Consider the following 24,417-nt stretch of genomic DNA (forward strand, 5'->3'; position numbering starts at 1 on the left):
CAAGTGACCAAGATGGTGAGAGGTCTCTGGAATACTTCTACGAGGATATGTTGAAGGTTTGTACGTTACACAGTTTAGTTGATAGGCAGAAAAGAGGGGACATAATATAAACTTTTAAGATATTAAAGGGGTTTTATAAAATTTACAAAAGTGGAATTTTTCAATATATGACAAATTAAGAGAACTAGGGGACATCTGTGGAAGTTGTGTAAGAGTGTGGTTATTAAGGATGTGAAGACCAGATTTTTTACATGGAGAATGGTGAGTGAGTAGAATGGATTGCCATAATTGGTTGTGAGTTCCCTGATGGATTCAAGGAGAGGTATGATAGGATTTGTGTGTATAATGGTTGATTTGAGTCTTCTGCAATGATTCTCCAAACTCCATGGAGATGCCAAAATAATAATAATAATAATAATAATAATAAATTTTAGAACACAGTGACAACTGTTGATGCTGAAGCATGAAAGTAGCCATATAAAAATGAATTAAGAAGAAGGGCCATGATGGCAAACAATATGATGAGTAGGCTGTGTAGAAGAAATAGATGAGAGTTTTTCAATGTGTGGAACAAGTCTGTGAGAAGATTGGATTTGTATAAGAGGGACAGCCTATACCTGAATGTGTTTGGTATCAGAAGCCTTGAAAAACTAATAACTGGTATAAGACCTAACACAGAGAATCAGAGAAACTAAATTATAATGGGAGGAATGGTGAGAATTGGAGTGTAAGAGCGACAATGTTATATAACTGTGTTAACGGAATGGGTTTTATCATCGAAATGTTGACGAGGAGAGAATGATTATGACTTTGTGTTCATCGGTTCAGACCCATCAAACATTTGCAAAGATGTCTACATGTATAAGGCATTAGACAAGAATAGAGATCAGCAAGTTGTCCAACTGTGTCATGAAGACTGCAGACAAGAATATAAAAAATAACATGCAAGATTATTATGCCGGCACACGAATGTTAGCACTATCAGAAACAAAGGGGTAGAGTTTGTTCCTTGGTCAATATATTGGGACCTCAGATTGCAAGCATTAGTGAGACCTGGCTATCAGAGTCAGCCATACTAAATGGTATCGAGTGTAAAGGGTACAGTATTTTTAGGAAGGATAGAGAGGATAGGAGAGGAGGTGGAGTGCTGCTAATGATATCAGATGATTTGAATTCAGTTAGAGTTGAGACCTGTGATTGTAATACTACTACTAACAGTATTTCATGTGGCAGTGAGTTTGAAGCCATCTGGTGTGAGGTGGAATCTAACAAAATCAAGTACATAATGGGATGTTGTTACAGACCTGGTGGATTGGTTGCTAATGATGAAGAAATGCATCGCCAGATAGAAAAGTTGAGAACAAAAAGAGTGATCATAATGGGAGAGATTAATTATCCAGATATTGATTGGGTAGTAGTAGAATCTCATGAGAAGAATTAAAATGAATTTATTGAGCTGTTCTGGGACAACTTCCTCAAGCAGCATATGACAGAAGGAACTCAAGGTTAAATAGTGTTAGATCTGATTATAGTGTCAGAGGATGTTTCAGTTAAAGATTATATTCTGCCTCTGATTGATGAGAGTGATCATGTGGTACTCACTTGGGAAGTGACTAAGTTAATGAATTAAGGTTACATGAAAAGGTTACATGCTGAACTACAAAGCAAGAAATTAACTAAGGAGTATACTGAGTTCAAGGTTACATGAAAAGGTTACATGCTGAACTACAAAGCAAGAAATTAACTAAGGAGTATACTGAGTTCAGTAGAATGGAATCAGTTGCTGGATGGGAAGCATTTAAACAATACTTAAATGACGCGATATGAGAATAGGTCCCGAGAGTTCGAAGAATAACTAGAGTAGGAGTCAAATGGATGTGTAATCTTATTAAGGAAGAGATTTGTACGAAAAGATGATGTGGAAGGAATACGTGTGCATAAGGATGATGTCCACTATGAAAATTATAAGCAGCAGGTTAAAATAGTCACAACTGTTGTACAGAAAGCAAAGTCAGAGTATGAAAAGAAACTGGTTCTGCATGCTAAAGACAACCCACAAGAATTCTATCGATATGCTACAAGTAAAAGAAAGAATACGTCTTCTAAATGCAGATGAAGTGAGAGAGTAACAGATGCAGAAGAGATTGTTCAACTAATGAGTGCCCATTTCGTTAAAAGCAATCAACCTGGTGTATGCAACATTGAGCATACACCAGGTTGTATGCTCAATGTTGCATACGTTGAGTGATTGATCTCTTTATCTCTTCATCCAGTGAAGAAGTAGCTCACTGCTACCTCTTCACTGGATAAAGAAACTCAGGTGCATGAGGACAAGGTATTAGAGCTGTTGCACAAACTGAATAAGAAGTCAGCAATAGGAGCTAATGGGATATCAGTATGTGTGTGCTAAAACTGTTCAGTTGAATTAGCTATTCCTTTGACCAGGTTATATAATTTGAATCTCAGAACAGGAAAGATTCCACAGTCGTGTAAGGAATGTATGATAACCCCATTGCACAAGAGTGGTGCAAAGACTGATGTATCCAATTATCGACCAATTAGTATCTCCAGAGTGGTGGTGGTGGTGGTGAAGATTTTGGAAAAATTGGTTAGAGCTTGCATTCAAAAATGGATTGACAATGAATCTCTACTTTAGAATGAGCCATATGGGTTTACTAAGGGAAAGTCATGTTTTAGCAACTTACATTCTATAACAATGTTACCACTGAACTAGACAAGGAGGAATGGATATACCATGATACTTTCGGATTTCGCTAAGGCTGACAGAATACAGCATGATAGACTGTTGCATAAATTGGAGAATATGAGTTTGGGTTATAGAATATTAGAATGGATAAGAAGATAGCTGACTGAGAGATAACAAAAAGTGGTCTACAGGGGATGTGATTCTGCAAGATTTAAGATTTATTTATTATAAGAATAACCAAGATCTAGTTAGTAAGATATGGGAGGAGCATGGGACAACACCAAGGTTTACCAGCGCCATCATCTCTTTACATAGCGTATGGAAAGCAGATAGCTAAAATGACTTAAAACAGCTTGGGCTTAAGCAAAAGGATATAAAAGTTCTTTTCTTGAGGGCCTACAGGGCACATTGGTGGCATGGCATTGCCACCAGAGAATGACTACAATGATAACTAGAACAGGCATAGGGTAAAATACTTGTAAAGGCTTAGGCCTATATCAAGTCTGGACGTGTAAGGGTAGTATTGCCCATAACCAGTACAAAGATTAATAAAAATAAATAAAATAATAATAAAAATGAATGTGTGTTAACAAGAAAATGATTTTCCAGTTTATTGCACAGTTCAAGCCCTACTCGAATTATATTTGCAGTGAGTGGGGACAGGTTTTTCTTCCGTTTCACTATCATTTTTTGGAACTTTGACGATATCTAAAGTAAATCGATATCCAATAATATCATCGTCACTTAAGGCATTATCCACAAGCAATTCGTCTACATCATTCTGGCTAAATGTATGAAAACCTTCTCCGCCAATTTCATGTGCGACAGTAATGATTTCAGCTGATAATGTAGATGTTTCAATTGTTGCACTGTTTGCAACACATCCAGGCCAAGCTGCTTTCCAGCAGGCATTTAAAGTTTGGGTCTTATTTCAGTGATAGCAGATGCAACGTGATTTAAGCAGTCCAAAATAGAAAATTTTTTCCAAACATCAGTTACTGTTAATGATTCATTTTCTAGTTTATCCAATATAAATTGAAAAGTGTGCTTAATGTAATATTTTTAAAAGTAGCAATTATACCTTGATCTAATGGCTGAATAATGCTTGTTGTATTGGGAGGAAAAAACACTACCTGCACATTTGGATATTATAAATGCAGATGAATTGGTGCATTGTCAACAATTAATACAACTTTAAAATTGAAAGCTTTTTTCTTCATATATGTTTCGATTTCTGGTACAAAGCAATTATTGAACCACTCAGTAAATACAGCAGTTGTTACCCAGGCCTTATTAGCCATCCAATGTACCGACAGCTGTTTTAGATCTTTACATTTTAGAGCATGTGGTCTAAGAGATCAATTTACTAGGAGGGGGTTTCAACATTTGATCCCCTGATTGCTACAAAGTAACAATGTTACTCGATCTTTGCTTGCTTTAAACCCACTTGCTTTTTTTTTCTCAGATCTTGTGATGTAAGTTCAACTTCCAAAACAATCCTGTTTCGCCTGCATTAATCACTTGATCAGGACAATATCCACCATATTCAATAATTTTGGCTAACTTCTCTTGAAAATTTTTGGCTGTTTCTTCATCTACTGCTGAAACCTCTCCTGTAATCTTCACGTCACGAAGTGCATTTCTTTTTAAAAACTCGGTTAGCCATCCATTGCTAGCCAAAAATTCTATATCAGCCTGGGAAGCGGAAGTAGATGGCTCCAATTGCTTCATCTGTTCATAAAACCGAAGAGCTTTTTGTTTAACTAAATAACCACTTATAGGAATTCTTTTTTGAGTTAATTCTTCAATTCAAATTATGAGTGCTCGTTCCATTTTTTCTGATAAAGCATCTCTTGAGTACGATGATAATTTGGCACTTAGTTTTGTGCCAGAAATAACTGATTTTGTTATTGTGACTTCATTCTTTTTAATTGCTCTTATAGTAGATTCGCCTAAATTAAAATGTTTACCTATCACCGTAGATCCCTCTCCTTTTGCTAAGCAATTTAAAACTGCATTTTCATTTACAAATAAATCGCTTTTCTTTGGTGCTTTTTTACCTCCATTATGCCAAATTAAATATTTTAAAATAAAAATTAGCAAAATTTAGACTTACAACAATGAAAAGACAAACACTTACCCACAGGCAAAATTAAACTTCACGGACACTCACTGCTTACACGTTACGCCACAATGTGCTGCAACATGCTGTTCATTATGTACAACGGTACATAAGTTTTGAAGCTATGCACTGCATAACTTCAAAACAGCATAAAAAGAGACCTGAGTGTATATATTATTATTACGGGCAACTCCAAGGATTCCTTAGACTCATCGGGGGAGGGCCTAAACATCATGTCAAGAACAACTATTCAACATCCACACAGTATCTATCATACTTTGAATTGAACTCATTCAGTCATGGCATTCACAACAGACTCTAGCAACTTATTCCACTCATTCACCACTCTTCAAGTAAAAAACCTAGTTCTAACACCCTTGCTAACCACGCTCTTGTCCAGTTTCCTGGATGGCCCCTTGTCCTCACACCACCAGTCTTGTTCTAAACAATATCCTGTGAATTAATCTTATAGAAATCCTTCAGTAATTTGAATGTCTCAATCATATCACCCCTTTTCTGCCTATCAACTAATTTCTGCAACCCACAAATCTTCAACCTGTTCTCATAAAGTTCATTCCATAGACCTACTTGGTCATCTTGGTCATCTATCATCTTGGTCACTCGCCTCTGGATCCTCTCCACCTCCTCCACATCAAGAAGAAACCCTGGAGCCCAGATCTGGGCACAGTAGTCAAGATGGGGTCTTATCAAGGCCCGATACAGAGGAACAATAACTTGCTTGTTTCTGCTTGTCAAAGTATTCTTCAGTAACCAAGTGATTTGATGAACTGATTTAGCAATTTTTGGAATGTGCCCCCTAAACTTCAACTCCAAATCCACCAACACTCCCAAATCCCTGGCCTCGTCAATCTCCTGGAGTACAGTTCCACCTATGTGGTATACTGCTGCTAATCTTTTCACCCCAAAATGCATAACCTTACACTTTGTCACATTAAATTGACATCCATTCTCCTTAACCCGGTCTTCCAATCTATTCAAATCATCCTGCAAAATTTTGACATCATGTGCATTCACTATTGCTCTACCCAACTTTGCATCATCAGCAAACAAATGAACAGTTCCTCTCAGATCCATTCCTATATCGTTAATGAACAAATTAAATAGTAGTGGTCCAAGAACAGAACCCTGCGGCATACCACCGGTCATAGGTCGTCTTTTGCACTCTACCCCTGAATAAACTACTCTCTGATATATCTCCATCAACAACCTCCTATCCATCTCACCAACCCTATATCCATCCACATATGCTGCAGTTTACTGATTAGAATTCCATGTGGTATCCTGTCAAAGACTTTATCGCTGTATCACTGTATACCCATTCCCCTTATCCAGTTCAGCCGTCACTGTGTTATAAAATGTAAGCAAGTTAGTGAGGCATGATCTACCCTCCACAAAACCATGCTGTCCCCATACAGTATCCCTTTTTCATGTACCCATTCCTGTATTTTTCTCTTGACTACTTTCTCCAAGACCTGGACAACCACTCCTCATATGCTGATCAGTCGGTAATTTACAACAGCAGTCTTAAAGCCTCCTTTATGCAGTGTAGCTATTTTCCCATCTTTTCACCCCCCCCCCCTGGGACTAACCCAGACCTGAGACTCAAATTAAACAAAATGGTCAAGGGCACTGACAATTCTTTAGCCGCTTCACGTAAGACCCGAGCTGGTATACCATCCAATTGCACAGATGTATTCACATTAAGGTTTTGTAATATACTATTCACCTCTATTTCATTCATCTCAATTCCCATATAAGCTATTGGTTACTTCATTCCTGCAATATCACCACCTGGATGAAAAACTCTTGCAAAGTGCTCGCTCAGTAATTCCACTACATCAACTGATTCAGTTACCTCCCTACCATCGGCATTCCTTAAAATAATTTCTGCCGTATACATTTTTTCTTTTACTTGCAGCATATCAAAAAAACTGTTTGGGATTCTCTTTAGCTTGTGTGGCTAATTTCCTTTCATAATCCGCTTTTGCTTTTCTTACTACACTCGTTACCCTTCTGGCCTGGGCCTCTAGGTCACCTTTCTCCTTAAATTCCTCCACATTTGTTTCTTTGTTTTGCAGCTCAAGCTTAATGGTGTTATTCATCCATTTAACCCCTACTTGATTTACTATCCGGACTCTAGGTATACAGTCAGCCATTACCTCCTTCAAATGCTCCGTTACAGCTTCCCATGTACTATCAACCTCCAGTCCTTGCAGTTTTACATGCCATGGCACTGAACCAAGCAATTTCCTAAGCTTGTCATACTTACCAGCCTGGTAATTCCACATGTACCCTTTCTTAATTAAAAATTCCACACATTTAGCCACCTCCCAGGTGACTTATGAATCACTCTCACCAATTAGTAGCAATGTGGTCATATTCATTACAGTCAAATTCTCAGATGCAATTACTTAGTCAAGCACTCTCGAATATATATATATCAGTGTTACATAAGAGAGGTTGAAGAATCTACAGAATGTTACTGCTATGTAGATGAGGGGTGACATGTAAGGAAGTTGTAACATTGATGAATTTCTACAGAAGCTATGTAGAGTAGAAAAAAAAATATTACTCTCAAGATATCACAAAAGATGAGCACTGATTATATTATTATTATTATTATTACTATCCCAAGACCTCATGGAGTGTCTTGGGATAGTAATTTGAGTATCTTAAACACACTCAAACTCCTTGCAGATACCATACTCTCAGGCAAGGCATTCCAATCATTTACAGCTCTACACGAAAAAGAACTGCCTCTCACTCCCCTACTCACACCCTCTTTATACAGTTTCCAGGGATGACCTCTGGTTCTCCCCTGATCTCCCACTATTTTTTGTAGAACATCTCCAGCATTGATCCTATAACAACCCCTTAACAACTTATAGATCTCCATCATATCTCCCCTCTTCCTCCTGTCCACCAGACTCTGAAAATTACATCTTTTCAATCTTTCCTCATACTCGACATTCCAGAAGTCAGAAACTACCTTAGTCAGTCTCCTTTGGACCCTTTCCAACATCTCTTCATCCTTCTGAAAACCAGGTGACCAAATCTGGACACAATAGGTCCATGTGTGGTCTAATCAAAGTATTATACAACGGAAAAATAATCTCCCTACTTCTACACGTCAGTGTCCTCCACATCATTCCCAGAAGCCTTTGTGTTGTCTTCACAACTTTGGTTATGTGTCCCCTAAATTTTAGATCCTTATCCACTATCACCCCAGATCTCTTATTTCCTCCACCTCCAACAATATATCTTCATCAAGCATAAATTCTGCATCCCATCTTTGTTTTCAAATTGTAAAACCTTACATTTTGAAAACATTTTGATTTGAGAACAATCAGAAACCCTGGTTGTTCTCCGCATTCCTTTAAAGGCGATGTGGAGGTCTCCTTTCAGTTATACAGCTTTGACCCTTAAGCACCCTTATTATTTCATTTAAGTAGATATTAAAAAGAGTTGGGGATATTAAAAAGAGAGGGGACATCCCTGTCGCATCCCTTTGTTTATCTCTCTCGTATAGTAATAATAATAATAATAAAAGTTATTTTCTTCTGGAAAGACTGTACAAAGAAAGCTGTGAAGCATATATTCACAGTTCAAACCTTAACAAAAACAACTGGGAAGTTATACTGACTAATACTCACCACTATTTATATTTAAAAATATTTTATTAACTAATTTATTTTACTGTAATTACTTTTGGATATCTGTTAATTCAGAGCAATTCTCCTGCAGCTGATAGTGCATACAATATCCCATGCTTCAATTGAATTGATATTCTCTCTTTTTTTTTGTGATTGTTTTCCTATATTTGTATACTGAAAATGGCTATGAAACATAGCCAAAAGTTCCACAAATAAAAAGATTTAAATTAATGTAAGTGGTTCCATTATTAATTAGCTATAATGAATTTTTCCACTTACAACTCAATTTTTAGATCAATTCATCAAAACAGTGGCATTAACTTTGCTTTTGTGATGATAATGTTAGTGTTTCAGACAAGGGAACAAAGTGCATGTAGTTCTGATAATGGAATATTCAAAGAATGGAGTTTTCCATTCATTTCTTATCCATGAGTAGGGACTTTAGGCAATTTAATGCAGCCAGCTTGTCATTCGTCTGCTGTATCCCCCTAAGGTAAGTATTTTATGCCCGTGGAACTGTGTGTTCAGAGGACCGGTTTGCTTGAATTAAGCAAATTATATTTTTTTCTCCCAGAAATTAAGTTTCTGGGAGGAAAAAACCTATTCCTCTGTTTTAAGACCAGCTAACTTGCCATTTCAATGAAAAGACCTGATAAAGGTTCCTCATGTCATAGATAGGATTCAAATCTGGGTGTTTTCAACCAAAGGGCTCATCTAAACTAATTGAGCTATGGAAGTTCTGGAGGATGTTTAGCTTTATATAAAATCTGTGAAATTTCAAATTAAAGTTTTTAGCTTCATCTGAATATAAGTGTTGAATGCCTTTTTCAACATCAACTATGAAATTGAAAGAATATATACATCAAGTTGATAATGCAAATCTTGACCTTTTGATAATGTATTTAATTCTTAATGAACAAAAAGCCTATTAGTTTAAGACAGAACTAGAAGGCTGTTGAACAAAATGATGGGTTCTTTGTTATAACATTTCAAACTTGTGAATCAATCTACATCTGCAATTTAAGTGTGCCTGTCTGGATGAGGAAAGAGAAATTCTACAAACTAAATCAAAATGTTCATGATTAAGCTCATTCTTCAGAAGTTTTCAAGCTCATAGATTTCAGTATAGTTTAAAAAGAAAAGCTTCTTAGTATAACAGATTTAATCTAATAATAATAAGGCCTTGCTAGGTTTTTGATAAATCCTATTATTATTATTATTATGCATGACACCGCCAAGGAGTCCGAAGACTCATCGTGGGAGGACAACTATTGTACAACTCTCCATCTCCACCACTACACCAAACCTCTACTACCAATCATCAACATCGGCGCCATCTACTGCCCTCCACCACAGCTAGTATTTTTTTGTCATTAAATTGCATGTGTTCTGAAGGGCCGATTTGTCTGTATGCAGGATGAAAAAACCTGAGTTTCCAGGAAAAAAACCCTGCTACCTCCGTATGAGATTGGCTAACTCACCTTCAATTGAAAAAGTCCATATAAAGATTCCTCCCATCATGACGAGAATCGAACTTAGGCCTTTTCCAATCGAAGAGCGTGACGTACTGTCGTTCTTATTGCGCTACGGACGTGCTTAAATCCTATGTGCAGTAGACGATTCAATAGACTCTCTGATTTGAATAAAATTAGGAATAATATCAGCATTGTGACAATGCTTTAGAAATGTGAGTTTGTTGCATAAACTCACTTTTTTTAAATGCAGTTTTCCAAATCTTCTAACAAACTTCCAATATTCTTCATCATGAAGATCTGCTAGTAGATGTTTTATAAAAACGTGGTAGACATAATGATACTTTTAAAATCAGTTAACACATGTAAAAAATTTAGAATTTATTTAAAACTCCTTATATATCTTATTTTGCTCATTGCAACATGAGCATCATACAGGGAGAGAGCAAAAGAACCAGCTGCAACATTTAAAATATTAACACAAGAATGAGTCAAGCAACATGAGTCATATTTTCATGTGTCTCAGTCACAGCTGAATGAGCAGGAGCCAACACTATTAAACCAGCACTAAAGTTATTATCTTTCCTATCATCTAAAGTGTCTATCAAATACTCAAAGAATCAGAGGGTTTGGATCTTGCCTTCTCATGTCATCAATGCTCAACATAGAGTTCAATGGAATCAGACAATCAATCAGATGTTGAACTTCAGTAGATTTAAATTCGATTACTTATTCCTTGAAAAGCTATCTCACTACCCTAATTTTAATTAAACAGACTGCTTGCCTATCTACAAGTTTTAGGAAGTAATCTCCATAAACTGTTCATAAAGATAAATTGCAGACAGAAGTGCTTGGCAGTGGAAACGAAGGTTGTGTGAAAGCAGAAGAGAGAATGGGAATGCAAGAGATAAAGGGAAACTGGAGTGGGGAAAGGGAGAGAGTGGATGCTGAAAGTAGCAGTGAACAGTGTGTGTAGATGGAATATATTGCAATGTGTGTGGGGAAGTTTAGACTTCCCCACCCACATTGGGTGGATATATCCACATCGAGTGGATATATGTGGTATAGTTCGCCCACCGATTAGAGATCCTTCGACACTTCTGCGCATGTCAGAAAAAGGAGAATCCATTCTAATAATAGGGTAATCAGTCCGCATTGTGGGATGAGTTGTTTATTATTACAGGTCGGAAAATTCTCTTTTATGATCATTGTAGTTAACTATGTTGCTTGTATAACAGTTGAAAAATTTTACCTATAAAGCACGTGAATTTGCGTGTTGGCGACCAATTCATACGTCCTTCATTTCTTTCTCCCCTTCAGCATGAATCGACTATTCTTGGCAAGACACCAAGAGAGAGAGAGAGATCTACAAACGGTGCGCGAACTATAAGTGATTGGGCAAGGACAGGTGTGGTAGTAAAATCACAACCAACCAGCGGCTTGGATAGGACTGATTATAGACTTAAAAATGGACTGTTGCATTTGTTTACAAATGCCAGAAGTATCACAAATAAGGGGAAAGAAATGGTTTCAGTGATTGAGTTTATTTGCCCAAAAATCATTGGAATAAGTAAAATATGGTTGAATGAAGATGATATTCTGAAGAGAATAGAAATGGAAGGATACAGTATTTTTCATGAGGATAGAAAGAGAAAGAAAGAAGGGGGAGTGCTGCTGATGATAGCAGGGGAATTAAGTCACATAAGGTAGACATGAAAGAGAAAAATAGTGGCAGTGGTTATGAGGCAGTGTAGAGTAACGTGGAAGTTGACAGGAAGACATATTTAGTTGGATGTTGCTATAGGCCAGGGAATGTGGAAGGTGGTGATGAAGAAATGTATAAACAACTTGGATTAGTGAACAAAGGAAGGGTAATTATTACGGGTGATTTTAATTATGGCATTATAGATTGCAATGAAGAAATAGTATTTGGGAATAAGGAAAATTAATTTCTTGAGTTCTTGAGAGATAACTATATCAGGTAGCATGTAGAGGAAGGCATGCAAGGATCGAGAGTTTTAGATCTGATCATTTCATCAGAGAACATAATTGTGAGTGGGGTTTCACACTTTCCTATAGTTGGTGAGAGTGATCATGAAGTGATCACCTGGATTGTGGCAAGCCATATCCAGACTTCTGTGAGGAAAGGATATATGTGGAATTATAAGGCTGGTGATTATGACAAGCTTAGGAGACAGCTGGGAGCTATAGCATGGAATGAGGAATTGAGCAGTAAGGAAATAAATGCTGCTTGGGAGCTGACAAAGAAATACATAACAGCATTAATGTTTGTCTGAAGGCCAACAAAATGAATAAAGATAGGTGTAAAGTGGATGAATGAGGGGCTTAAGCAGGAAATCTGGAAGAAGAAGGTACTTTGGAGGGATTGCAAGATGAATAATGGTAATAATCAGTTTCATGAAGAGTATAAAGAACATGCCAGGAGATGACTCAGTAAAGAAAACAAAAGGGTAGTATGAGCAGAAATTGGGCAAATCATACAAAGAAACACCATAGAGTTTTTTAGATATCTGGCAAGTAGAAGGAAGAATGACCATGGTAAGATGATGTTAATGGGTGAAAATGGTAGGATAGTAACTATTACAGAAGACATTGTTGAGGTATTCGGTGATCAATTTATAAGAGTGTTTCATCCTGATCAGAGTGGAATCATGAGGAATTTAAGGAAATAGGAGAGAATGACTTAATTGTGAATGAATAGGAGGTATTTGAGGAAATAAATAACCTTGATAAGGGGATAGGATTTGATGACATATCACCATGAGTCTTAAGGGAATGTTCCAGGAAATTGTAAGTAGCATTGGCATGCTTGTTTAATAAGTTTTACAACAGCACAGGTTCCAAGGGAGAGGAAAGAAGGTAATATTCCACTGCATAAAGGTGGTGATAAGGCTGTGGCTTCAAATTATAGGCCAATCTGTATATCTGGGGAAGGTACTAAAGAGAATGGTGAGAAGTAGGATACAGAATTGGGTTGTGGATATCAGCATGGGAGATCATGTTTTACTATAACAGGGTGACAAATACCTTGGACAGGGGGAGATGCATATACATTAATGTACTTGGATTATGAAAGAGCTTTTGATAAACTGCCACACACCAAGCTGTTAAAAAAACTGAAACAGATGGGACTGGATAACAGACTTCTGAGTTTTATCAGTGACTGGCTGTCAGATAGGTATCAGAAAGTTGCATATGGAGGGTGCAGTATCCCGAAGAGGCGTACCAGAGAATAAGTTTTGGGACCGTTGTTCTATTTGTATGTTAATGATATTGGGATCAGTTCAACTAGTGATATGCAGCTGTTTGCAGATGATGCAAAACTGGGAGAAGCAATGCAGAGTGAAGCAGATGTTATGGCCTTACAAGAAGACCTGAATAGCTTGCATAAATGGACAGGTAAGTGGATCTATCAGTTCAATGTTGCAAAGTGTAAGGTTTTGAGATTTGGTAAGTAATGATAGGGATGCAAAGTATACACTTGGTGAGGAAACTTTAAAGAAAGTATAGGAAATGAGAGATCTAGAAGTAATGGTTGACAAGGACCTGAAATTCAGGGGCTACATTGCACAAGTGAAGATGTCACATTGGATAATGGCAATGATTCAGAGGACCCTGACATGCAGGAATAGAGAGGTTAGGATGCCACTGTATAAGCCATGATCAGGTCTTATATGAATTACTGTTCACAGATATGGTCGCAGGTTTTCATGGTGATGAGGATATATTGGAAAGGGTCCAAAGAAGATTCACCAAGTTTGTCAGTGGTCTTTGAAAAGTGGAGTAAAAGGATAGATTGAGACATATAAGCTAGTCAGAGTCTGTTATCAGGTTGACATGGAAGAGATTTTTCATAGAATGGGGAGGGGAAGAGAACAAGAGGTCACTGCTGGAAACTGTATAAAGAGGGGGGTAAGCAGAGGAGTGAGAAGCAATGCAATGACTTAGTGTGTTGTGAATGAAATGCAAAGAACCTGCTTCTCAAGATTTAAGACACAGTTGGATGAGCATTGTGTGCAATAGTGTGTAACTCCCATGATGAGTCTCTGACTCCATGGAGGTCGGATGTTAATAATAATAATAATAAACTTTTTATTTATTAATTGTTTTTTTTATTGTTTTTATTATTATTATTTTCTTCTGTTTGCTCATTTTTTTTTTATTTGACGACTACCTAGCCTGGTTCCTTCGAACTTTGAAAGTACTGTTTCTTGCTCTCTCTCAGCTGTGACTAACAGGTAAAGTATGACTCATTCTTGTGTTATTTGTTTTGAATGTTGTACCCAATTCTATTGCTCTCTCTCTCTCTTTCTCTCTCTGAATGATACTCATATTATAATGAACAAAATATATATAAGTAAATAACTTCTAATTTCCTTTACATGTGTTAAACCTTTTTTAAAGAGTATCATAATTGTGTTTATATTTTGTATTACTCTTCACAAGATGTCGGTCAATCATTTGATTAGGAATTTAAGAAGTTAATAAATTATATGCTCTGTACGGTTAGCCTAGTGGCTATGCGCTTCGCAACCATATGCCTAGGAAAGGAGTATCCTGGGGTCGATTCCTGTCACCGACGTGAGGAGCTTAAGGATCTTTCTCAGACATAGGCAGTTAGCCGGTCTTAGGCATGGATAGCAGGGTTTTTCTCCCCGGTTTATCTGGGGGTTTTCCTCCTGCAAGCAGGCAAACCATAAAGCAGGCTGTATCTCATAAACACACGAGATACAGCCATAGGATACTGAGAGGCATAGGGTTAGTCACATTATCCTCGGGATGGGTACGACTTAGAAGAGCTCAAGTCAGCTCTGTAACAGGCCAGTAGACCTAATACGTAGTAGGGAGAAGAAGATAAATTATATGTACAGTTCACATAAATATGCTGTAAATGTTGTGAGTGGAAGAAGTGTGAATGAATTCAAGAATAAGTATGATAACTGGTGCGTGACCTCCCTCGATGAGTCTCTGACTCCTCGGCGGTCTCTCTTAATAATATATATATTTTTTTTTTTTTTAGAAATATACTTGGTCTGACATTCTTATCAGACCACGCATCAGAATCTTCATCAGACTCTACATCAGAATCCGAGTTATCCTGATAGTAAAATAGTTCGATTATTAAATAGGCAATAAATGAAATAGTTTAAAAATAATTTTAGGCGCTTGGACAGTCGTGTAAGTTATAAACTCAAATAGTTATAATCCGTAAGTTATAGTCTCAAATATTCAACCTTACCATTTCATTTGTTGGCACAAATACCAGAATTCAATTATAATATATGATCAAATTAAAGTTCCACTGATGAGGAGACAGAAATCAGAAAACTTCAATCTTTGCCATTGTGAATTAATGTTTTGATTATATAGAGACAAATTTCAGTTGAATAGTTTGCTTTTTGCTTGAATAAAAGCTTATGCTACACTTCAGCTATTAGAATTTTCTAACAATCTGACAGGAATCATCATGATCATCATCATCATCATACGTATCAAGGATTTAGGCCTAGTATGGCCTGTTCCGGCATTAGAAGTCATTGTTGAATCGTTTAAGAGGACATCCTGGTTTTCCTTTTCCTAATGGCTTGTACTTTAAGGCTTGTTTTGGTAATCTTTCTGTTTTCATTCTTTGAACGTGTTCCATCCATCTATGTTTATATTTTTTAATTTTTTCAATTACTGGTTCTTGGTTTAATTCTTTCATAATATCTTCGTTTCTTTTGTGATCAAATAGGGTATACTTTGCAGTTTTTCTCATAAACTTCATTTCTGCTGTTGTCAATCTTTGTTTGTCTTTTTGTTTTATTGTCCAGATTTCGCTTCCATACATTAAGACCGGTAGGGCTAATGTATTGTATACTTTTAGCCTGGTTTGTTTTTGAACTAGGTTTGGTTTAAATATAGAGTTAATTACTCCTGTTATTATTTAAATATTTTGCAATTTTTATGTTTATATCTTTTTCATTTTCACAAGTGATCATACATCCTAGGTAGTTAAATGAATTCACCTGTTCTAAGATCTTGTTATCTAATACTATTTTAGTTCTTGCTGGATCTTGTCCTTTAAAGGCCATAGTTTTTGATTTTTCCGTTGATATTATCATACCATAATCTTTGGATATCTCATTTAGATTTAAAATAGCTTTCTGTAAGTTATCTTCAGAATTTGTAATTATTATTTGGGCATCTGCAAAGAGGAGAGTGTTTAAGTTAACTGTAGGTGAAAGTTTAATTCCTTGATGTAAATTTTTACTCCATTTTATTATTATTTCATTTAAGTAGATATTAAAAAGAGTTGCTGAGAGGGGACATCCCTGTTGAACCCCTTGGTTTATCTCTCTTGTATATGATAGCTCATGATTTAATCTTATTTGTATTTGATTATTTTCATATATACTTGTGACAGCTTTTAGGATTTATGACTATCATCATGATAGTCATACTAATTCTAGTGCCAACTACACCAATACGATATATACAAATGGTTGGTGGTCAGAAGTGCTACACTTATCCTTAATGCCAGTGAATATATTATAAACATGGATATCATTCTCAGAAACTGCTCCACTTAGACCTTTAGATTATGATTCCATATCAAATTCAAAGGCTTTCTTTGAAATAACGACCTACTTTTTTTTTAATTGAATTAAAAATATACAATACTGAAGAACAATGTGTCATTACACTTGAACACTAGGTACTTATAGAATTAAAGAAATATAGTAATGAATGAATAACTTAATTATGCAGAAACAATGCCTATACTAAATGATATTCTGATATCACATGATTAAGTCAGTTCATACTGAACTATATTATGGTATCACATGGACAGGTCAGTAAAACTATCCAAGAAATAAAAATGAGGTAAATCGCAAACCTCCAGGTCATTCGCATGATTTGAACCAGTAGTCTCTTGGTTGGAGAGTGAATATGCTAACCACCAAGCCAACCAAGCTTGCCAAACATTTATTTTTACTGTAACAATTAATATATTATTCTAAATCTTTGAACTATTATAACAGTCTATGGACAGATCAAAAAAAATCTATTGAGCAAACATTGAAGAATATATCAGAAATACTGAATACCAAAGAAGTGAGGCCACAGCTTTGTCATAACATGTGCTCTCTTCAGCTGACTCACAAGATGCCTTAGCAGGCAGATAATGAGTGTTATGAGATGAGTCCAAACAATTACACAGCTGCTATAGAATAACTGAGAGAAGAATTTGGAAAGCCTTAGATATAGCACTGGATCCAAAACACCTAAACATGTTTTAGGTGTTTGGGATTTTAAGATTCTAGTATTAACTTATTGGAATATATCCTACCCAGAGCTAGCCAAACATGTAAACATGAACATGTAAGCATGCACAATGTACTCCATAATGAACACATAATTAGAATTTTTTTTCTTTTAAATCATAAGATTTTTGTATGGCTATATAATGGTTCTCACCTTGTTTATCTTTTACTGTTTTCTTTTCTCGTTTATCTTTACACCTGAAGAATATTTTTATACCTAAAGAATAGGATGAAATGCTGTGTTTTTGGATGAAAATAATTACTGATATCTTATTCCAGTTATAAACAGAACTTGAAAAATGTGCTTGCCAGCTCATGTGTGATGAGTGAAAATCGTTAGTTCCCAAGTAAAAATAAAAATCAGAAGTGCAGTTTAATCATAATTGACATTATGACAGAACATAATGTCAATTCTGTTTCATGTTTTATACTATACATAGCTTCTTATATGTTATTTTTTATGTGGTTACTATCCACAAAAGGTTATTACTAAACCTACAGTACATTTGTATTGTGAGTGGACAAGGATTTTTTTTCCATTTTTGTCAATTTTATATATATATATATTTTTTGTGATTTTTTATTTATTTTTACATTGTACAGAAAAGCCTGCTCTACAGACCAAACATGGAACTTTTTCAGCCACTTCAGGCCTCCAATAAGTGGTGAGGTGGTCTCATACCAGGCAATGAAATTCATCTTCCACAAAACACAATCACAAACATTCATGCCTGCAGCAGAATTTGAACCCATAACCTGTTGGTTGGAGAGTGGGTATGCTAACCACTCAGCCAACCAGGCTAGCAAATCCTAAAATTCCTAAAATAGATATGCAGAGAACAATGGTAATTTAGCTTATATGCAAAATTTGACCATTAATAGTGGATATTAAAACTTGGAAAGTTAAGAAAGAAGTATTTATTTTTGCAAAATATTTCCTTATATTGATTCTAATCTAAATGTTTTCCAATTGTTTTCTGAGTTGCCGCTCTGTCATATGACATCCTATGTCCATTCAACAATGTTTTGGAGCCAATCAGAATTAAGAAATGCATTAATATAGATATATATGTAAATTTAAGTTTTATTTTATTGAGAGTTTTTTGTTAAGGTTTGCTTATAATGGCAGAGAAGAAACTGCTTGCCTCTTCCATAAAAGTGATTCAAGACATAAATGTCAGGAGTAAAAATGTAGTGAAAAATGGCATTATTAATAAAATAAATAAATAAAGGTCTTGTATCACTTATAAAATGTATGAAATATTTTTCTTCACACATTCAAACATTAGCTTCAACACTGATAAAATACAGGGTTAAAATTAACCATAGCACTAATAAAAATTTATTAACTGATCCGAATGAAAACATGACTATATTATATTAGGCAATCATAGTGGAATACATCAAGGCTAACACCTGACAAGCATAAAAGATATTTGTCTGACTGATGAGCCAGCACACAAAGATTTGAAAAATTCAGTTTCATACTAATGAAAGGTTTACAAACTTACAGAATGTAATGTTGTTCCTCCAGGAGCTTGAATAACAGACTGTTGGTTTGGTCCAGGCTGTATAACTGACTGAACATGTACTGGCTGGTTAGGAATGGACAAATGTACAATGGAAACAGTGCCTCCAGGCTGGGGAACAGCAATAGCTTGTGTAGTAGATGAAGCTGAAGTTACAACCTGAAGAGAAGTTTGAAGAAGGTATTTATTATTTAATTTTGAAATTATTTACAATTATGTACTTTGAAATTATGTACAATATAACTGTTTTTATTTTGTTTAAGCATATAAAAGGAATTTTTTTTATTAAAGTGAAGTGCAATAAGATATGGAAATTTATCACTGAATAGACAGTAATTTATCCTTAAATGAAATACAGTTTCAGAATTTTCTTTTCCTAATTCTGCAAAGTGATAACAATGCATGGTAATTATATCATATCATATTGCACAAAGAGTAACAAATAAAACTTAAAACTGCTAATAAGCAGCAACTCAAAGTTATCATCCTTAAACTACCACACACACACACAGATGGACGGACAGACAGACAGAGAGAGTTTTTCATTCTTTCACATATTCAACACAATGTTCAGCATCCACATAACAGTAGAATACAGCATAGCATATGTGTGTGTGTGTAAGTGAGAGAGAGGGTAGAAATGCTCCAATAGTACAGTCGAATAATATAGTAATCAGACAGCCAAAAAAAAAAAAAAAAAAGTCACATAAATGGGGAAAGAGAAATAACTTGCCATACTGTAGAATAGGAACTACTCAATCATCAACATGTCATCAGTGAAATGCTGCAGCAACAGCAATTCATGCATGACAAAGAATTGCATTACCTTGTAATATACATGTAAAAGTAACTTGGCTGCTAGAATGCTGAAATTAACAAGATGTTTGTCAAATAAGAATGAATCAATAATGAAGATGATTATGACATCCAGCCACAGAGTGATGTCTGATCAGTATAGGGGAACCTAATGTATAATATGCTACTGCTACACTGTCCAAATTCAGCACAGACTGAATTTAGAGCATAATCCAGTTGTGCATCAATTTCTACAAGTAAACTGAGACAATGCAATCCAGCCAAAATTGGGAATCTGTAGCCTCGGTTCCTAATGTTAATTAATATTAATAATTACTTCACATTAATAATTACTTCATAAGATAGTATTCATTCTGAACTAAACTTCTATGGACATCACTGCCCAGAGAAATAAGCGAAAATCTTTTGCTTCTTCTTTACCCCTTTAAGCATTTACAATACAATATTTAAAAAAGATGGTCTGTGAATATTTGTTTTAACTATAAACTAATATTTTTGTATTCAGTTTCCAATTTGTTACTAAAGAAAGTATTATGAGTTCATATGAGTTCATTCTATCTATACACTTGTTTCATTTTGGTTTTTTATATCTGTTCATTTACTGGTTGTAATTCATTTTTAATTCTGTTAAACTTTGTTTTATAGACTTCTTTTCTCAATGTTTTCATTTTGCATATTTATGTGTTCATTTCTGATTATTTTTGAGAGTGATATCCTCAAGCTCATCTTGTATCATCAAATATGATGATACAAGATGAGGATTTTCATTTTGCATATTTATGTGTTCATTTCTGATTATTTTTGAGAGTGATATCCTCAAGCTCATCTTGTATCATCAAATATGATGATACAAGATGAGGATACAATTATACACAAGATTTGAAATGGGAAGTGATCAAGATTTAGTTTTGAGCAGGTTAAACCTGAACATCATAGTGAAAAGAAAAGTGTCAAAGAAAATTTTAAAATAAATCAAAGTTTAGCAGTCTTCAGAGATGAACTGTAAACTTCAATACACAAATATTATTCAAGAAAAAAATTTAATTGCCTGAAAATAAGAACCAAACTTTGGATATTCAGCGGTATACCTTGAAAAAAATTGATTGATTCAGTGCCAGAAATGCAAGTAGTGAGTTGCAAAAATTGAAAAATTCAAACTTTATTGTAGACTTAGAAAGTTGAAAAGAAAAAAAATAAAATCAAAAGTTTATGCTTTTGATAAAATAATAACAAAAGTTTATGCTTCACTTTTTTGCTTCACAAAAAAGTGAAGCAATGTGCAAAACTAGCTAAACAAAAGTCAAGGGAAAACTTTGGTAAGCACAAAGAAAATAAATACTATGGGGGTGGCAAAATATTCTGAAGGCTGTTGTAAGAACTTAGTAATGGAGGAAACAGGAATTAAAGGAATCAGAATGATAAAGATGACATGAAACCATCCTCTGGACATACAGAATAAATATATTCTATATGTCCAGAGGACAAGCTGACAATTGGGGACTTAGCCAACCAAATTTTACTCAAAAAGGACTTAAACCATAAATAAATATGATGATACAAGATGACCAGATAACATGCTAGCTGGGACATCATCCAGTTAACAAATGCCCTGCCACTGCCCACTGTTTTTGTCAGAAAACCAGTCAGGTAGTAGAACTGATTTTTACTACCACTGCCCACTGTTTCTGTCAGAAAACTAGTCAGGCAGTAAAAGTCAGGTAGTAGAACAAACTCCATGCAGCATCCAGAAGAAGAAGAAGAACAAACCCCTTTGTGTCAGAGGAACTAAAGACAGAAACTATTAACATAAAGAGTATCAATGGAAAGGAAACTATTACTATTATTATTCAGGCCTCCATGGAGTCAAAAGACTCATCGTGGGAGGTCCTTCCTAAGAAACACCAAGTCTATCAAGACTCATCGAGGGGAGGTCCCCCCCCCCCCCCAAGAAACACAAAGTCTATCATACCGCTCCTTAAACTCATTGACCGTTCTCGCTCTCACCACTCCATCAGGTAATGCATTCCATGGTTCAACCACCCTCCACGCAAAGAAACCCCTCCTCACCTTCTTGCTCACAATTTCCTTTCAAAACTGTGAGCAAGAGGCTGAGGGAATGTGGACCCTGCAGTCCACATTCCCTCAGCCGATCCTCATAACTATCATTGTACAGTCCTGAAACCATCTTTGTTATCCGCCTTTGTACCCTTTCCACAGTTAATTTATCCCCTTCAAATCCCGGGGACCAAATCTGAGAACAATAGTCCAAGTGTGGTATGATCAGGGTCTTATACAACGGAATGATAACTGTTTTATCTCTGCAGGTCAGTGTCCTTCTCATTATTGAAGCAATCCTCTGTGTTACCTTCACCACCTTTGCAATATGTCCCCTAAATTTCAGGTTTCTAGCAATCATCAACCCCAGATCTCTTGTCTCCTCTACATCCCCCAGTTTAACTCCTCCCATAGAGTATGCAGTGTCCCATCGATGTTTCCCAAATCTCAAGACCTTACATTTTGCTGCATTAAACCGAAGCCCCAATTCATTTGCCCATCTATCTAGCTTATTCAAATCCTGTTGCAGGGCTGCTGCATCTGCACTATTACTAATAATCCTTCCCAGCTTCGCATCATCTGCAAACAACTGAATATCCCCTTGCAATCCACTGACAATGTCATTGATATAAAGGTTAAACAATATAGGTCCCAGTACTGAGCCCTATGAGACTCCACTTGTAACTCTCTGCTTCCTTGAAACTGCCCCACCATATACAACTCTCTGATACCTATCGGACAGCCAATCCTGAATCCAGTTGACCAATCTGACATCCAGACCCATGTGCTGCAACTTAAATATCAGCTTATCATGTGGCACCCTGTCAAATGCCTTCACTAAGTCTAAGAAAATGGCAGTATATGCCTTTCCCTCATCTAATGCTCTTGCAACTTTATCATAAAAGGATAGCATATTGCTAAAACAAGAGCGCCCCTTCACAAATCCATGTTGACTCTCACAGATAACATTACCCTCATTTGCCCAAGTAGTGTATACCTTCACTACTTTCTCCAAGATCTCACTAACTACTGATGACACACAAACTGGTCTATAATTAGACACTTCCAGTCTGCTACCGCCCTTATGGAATGGGCGGTAGTATCTTACCTTCCTTCCATTCCATGGGCACCTTTCCAGTACCCAGACTTTCATTGAAAAGCCAGGTCAAAGGCACTGTCAGTATCCTAGCACATTCTCTCAAAACTCGTGGTGAAATACCATCCAGTTTCACAGCTTTACTGACATCCACAGTACTCAGTATTTGAAACACACTCTCCTCCTGCACCTCTAAACCTTGAACCTGCCCTATCCCTCTAGCATTAAAATTGACTCCTCCAGGATGAAATACTCCAATAAAGTGGTCATTGAACAATTCTACTATGTCCTCTGCATCAGTCACTCTATTCCCATTTTTATCCCACAATATCATTCTTCCACAGTCATTTCTCCTCCTACTGGCCACATATCTAAAAAATTCCCTAGGATCTTCTTTGGATCTTAGGGCTAATCTCCTCTCATGTTCCAGTTTCGTCTTCCTTACCATGCTAGTCACTCTTCTAGCCTGTATCTTATACTCTTCATGCATCTTCTCTTCTCCTGTCTCCTTATATCTCTTCCACAGCCTCTTTTTCGCATGCAATTCCTGTTTAATATTGTTTGTCATCCACTTTACTCCAAATTGTGTCCTCTTGTTCACTCGTGGTATACAACTTACCATTGCTGCTAACAGATATTCTTTCATAATTTCCCACGCACTAATGATATCCCGGCCTTCCAATTCCTCCCTCCACGAAACTTCCCCAAGTTGACGTCTTAGACTATTATAATACCTGCCTTATAATTCCACATACGTCCCCGTCTCTTTGATACCTCTGCATGTCTATTAATTTTCCAAGTCAAAACCATATGGTCACTCTCTCCAACTGGTGGGAGAGATGTCATCTCAGTTATTATCAACTCTTCTGATGCTATAACCAAATCCAAAACTCTTGAACCTCTTGTTCCCTCTATTAACTGAGATGACATCTCTCCAACTGGTGGGAGAGATGTCATCTCAGTTATTATCAACTCTTCTGATGCTATAACCAAATCCAAAACTCTTGAACCTCTTGTTCCCTCTATTACATGTTGCCTAAGACATTTGTCCCTCAAGAATTCTAGAAATTCCATTCCCTTATTGCTACATGCATCTTCCTCTCCCCAGTGTATACTACTGTAGTTAAAATCTCCCATAACAATCATTCTTCGTGCACTTGCCAAACTCAACTGTCTAAACATTTCCTGGTTCCCACCCTCTGTACTCCTGGGTCTGTAGCAACACAACACTAAATATCCTGTCTTGACCACCTCTACCTCACACCATATGCTTTCAAAATCATTAGTGTCACTGCGTTCCAAAGTCTCCAATCTTAGAGGACATAGGTCGTCACTTATAAGCAGTACTCCACCACCACGCTTTCCCTTCCTATCCTGCCGAAAAATGCTGTACCCAGCGACTTCTATTCCTGTTATTATATCCTCTTCTGTCAACCACGTTTCAGTGATCCCAATCATTTTCGGCCAGGCTGATGCTATCTGCACCACCAATTCCTCTCCCTTATTCTGGATACTCTTGGCATTAGTATATAGCATATAAATGCTGTTGTTTCTGTACCCAGCATTATCCCTTCTAGACTCCACTGGGCTCAATGTTACCTGATGTCGTCCCCCTTCT

At 36.3% G+C, this 24,417-nt stretch overlaps 1 protein-coding gene across 3 annotated transcripts in view; it reads right to left on the minus strand.

Annotated features, from left to right (window-relative positions):
- The window catches only part of LOC150109764 (cyclic AMP-responsive element-binding protein 1-like), a 341,490-nt gene that overhangs the window by 94,034 nt on the left and 223,039 nt on the right, over positions 1-24,417 (minus strand). For all 3 annotated transcript variants that reach the window (XM_090408762.1, XM_090408798.1, XM_090408686.1), the window contains one exon: positions 18,815-18,991. In XM_090408762.1, coding sequence (XP_090264888.1) covers positions 18,815-18,991 — 177 coding nt within the window. The remainder of the gene's footprint in view (positions 1-18,814; positions 18,992-24,417) is intronic.

The sequence above is a fragment of the Typopeltis vanoorti genome, chromosome 1 (assembly GCF_054136105.1).
Source record: "Typopeltis vanoorti isolate ZY-2024b chromosome 1, IOZ_Tvanoo_1.0, whole genome shotgun sequence".
NCBI classification, from domain to species: Eukaryota; Metazoa; Arthropoda; class Arachnida; order Uropygi; family Thelyphonidae; genus Typopeltis; species Typopeltis vanoorti.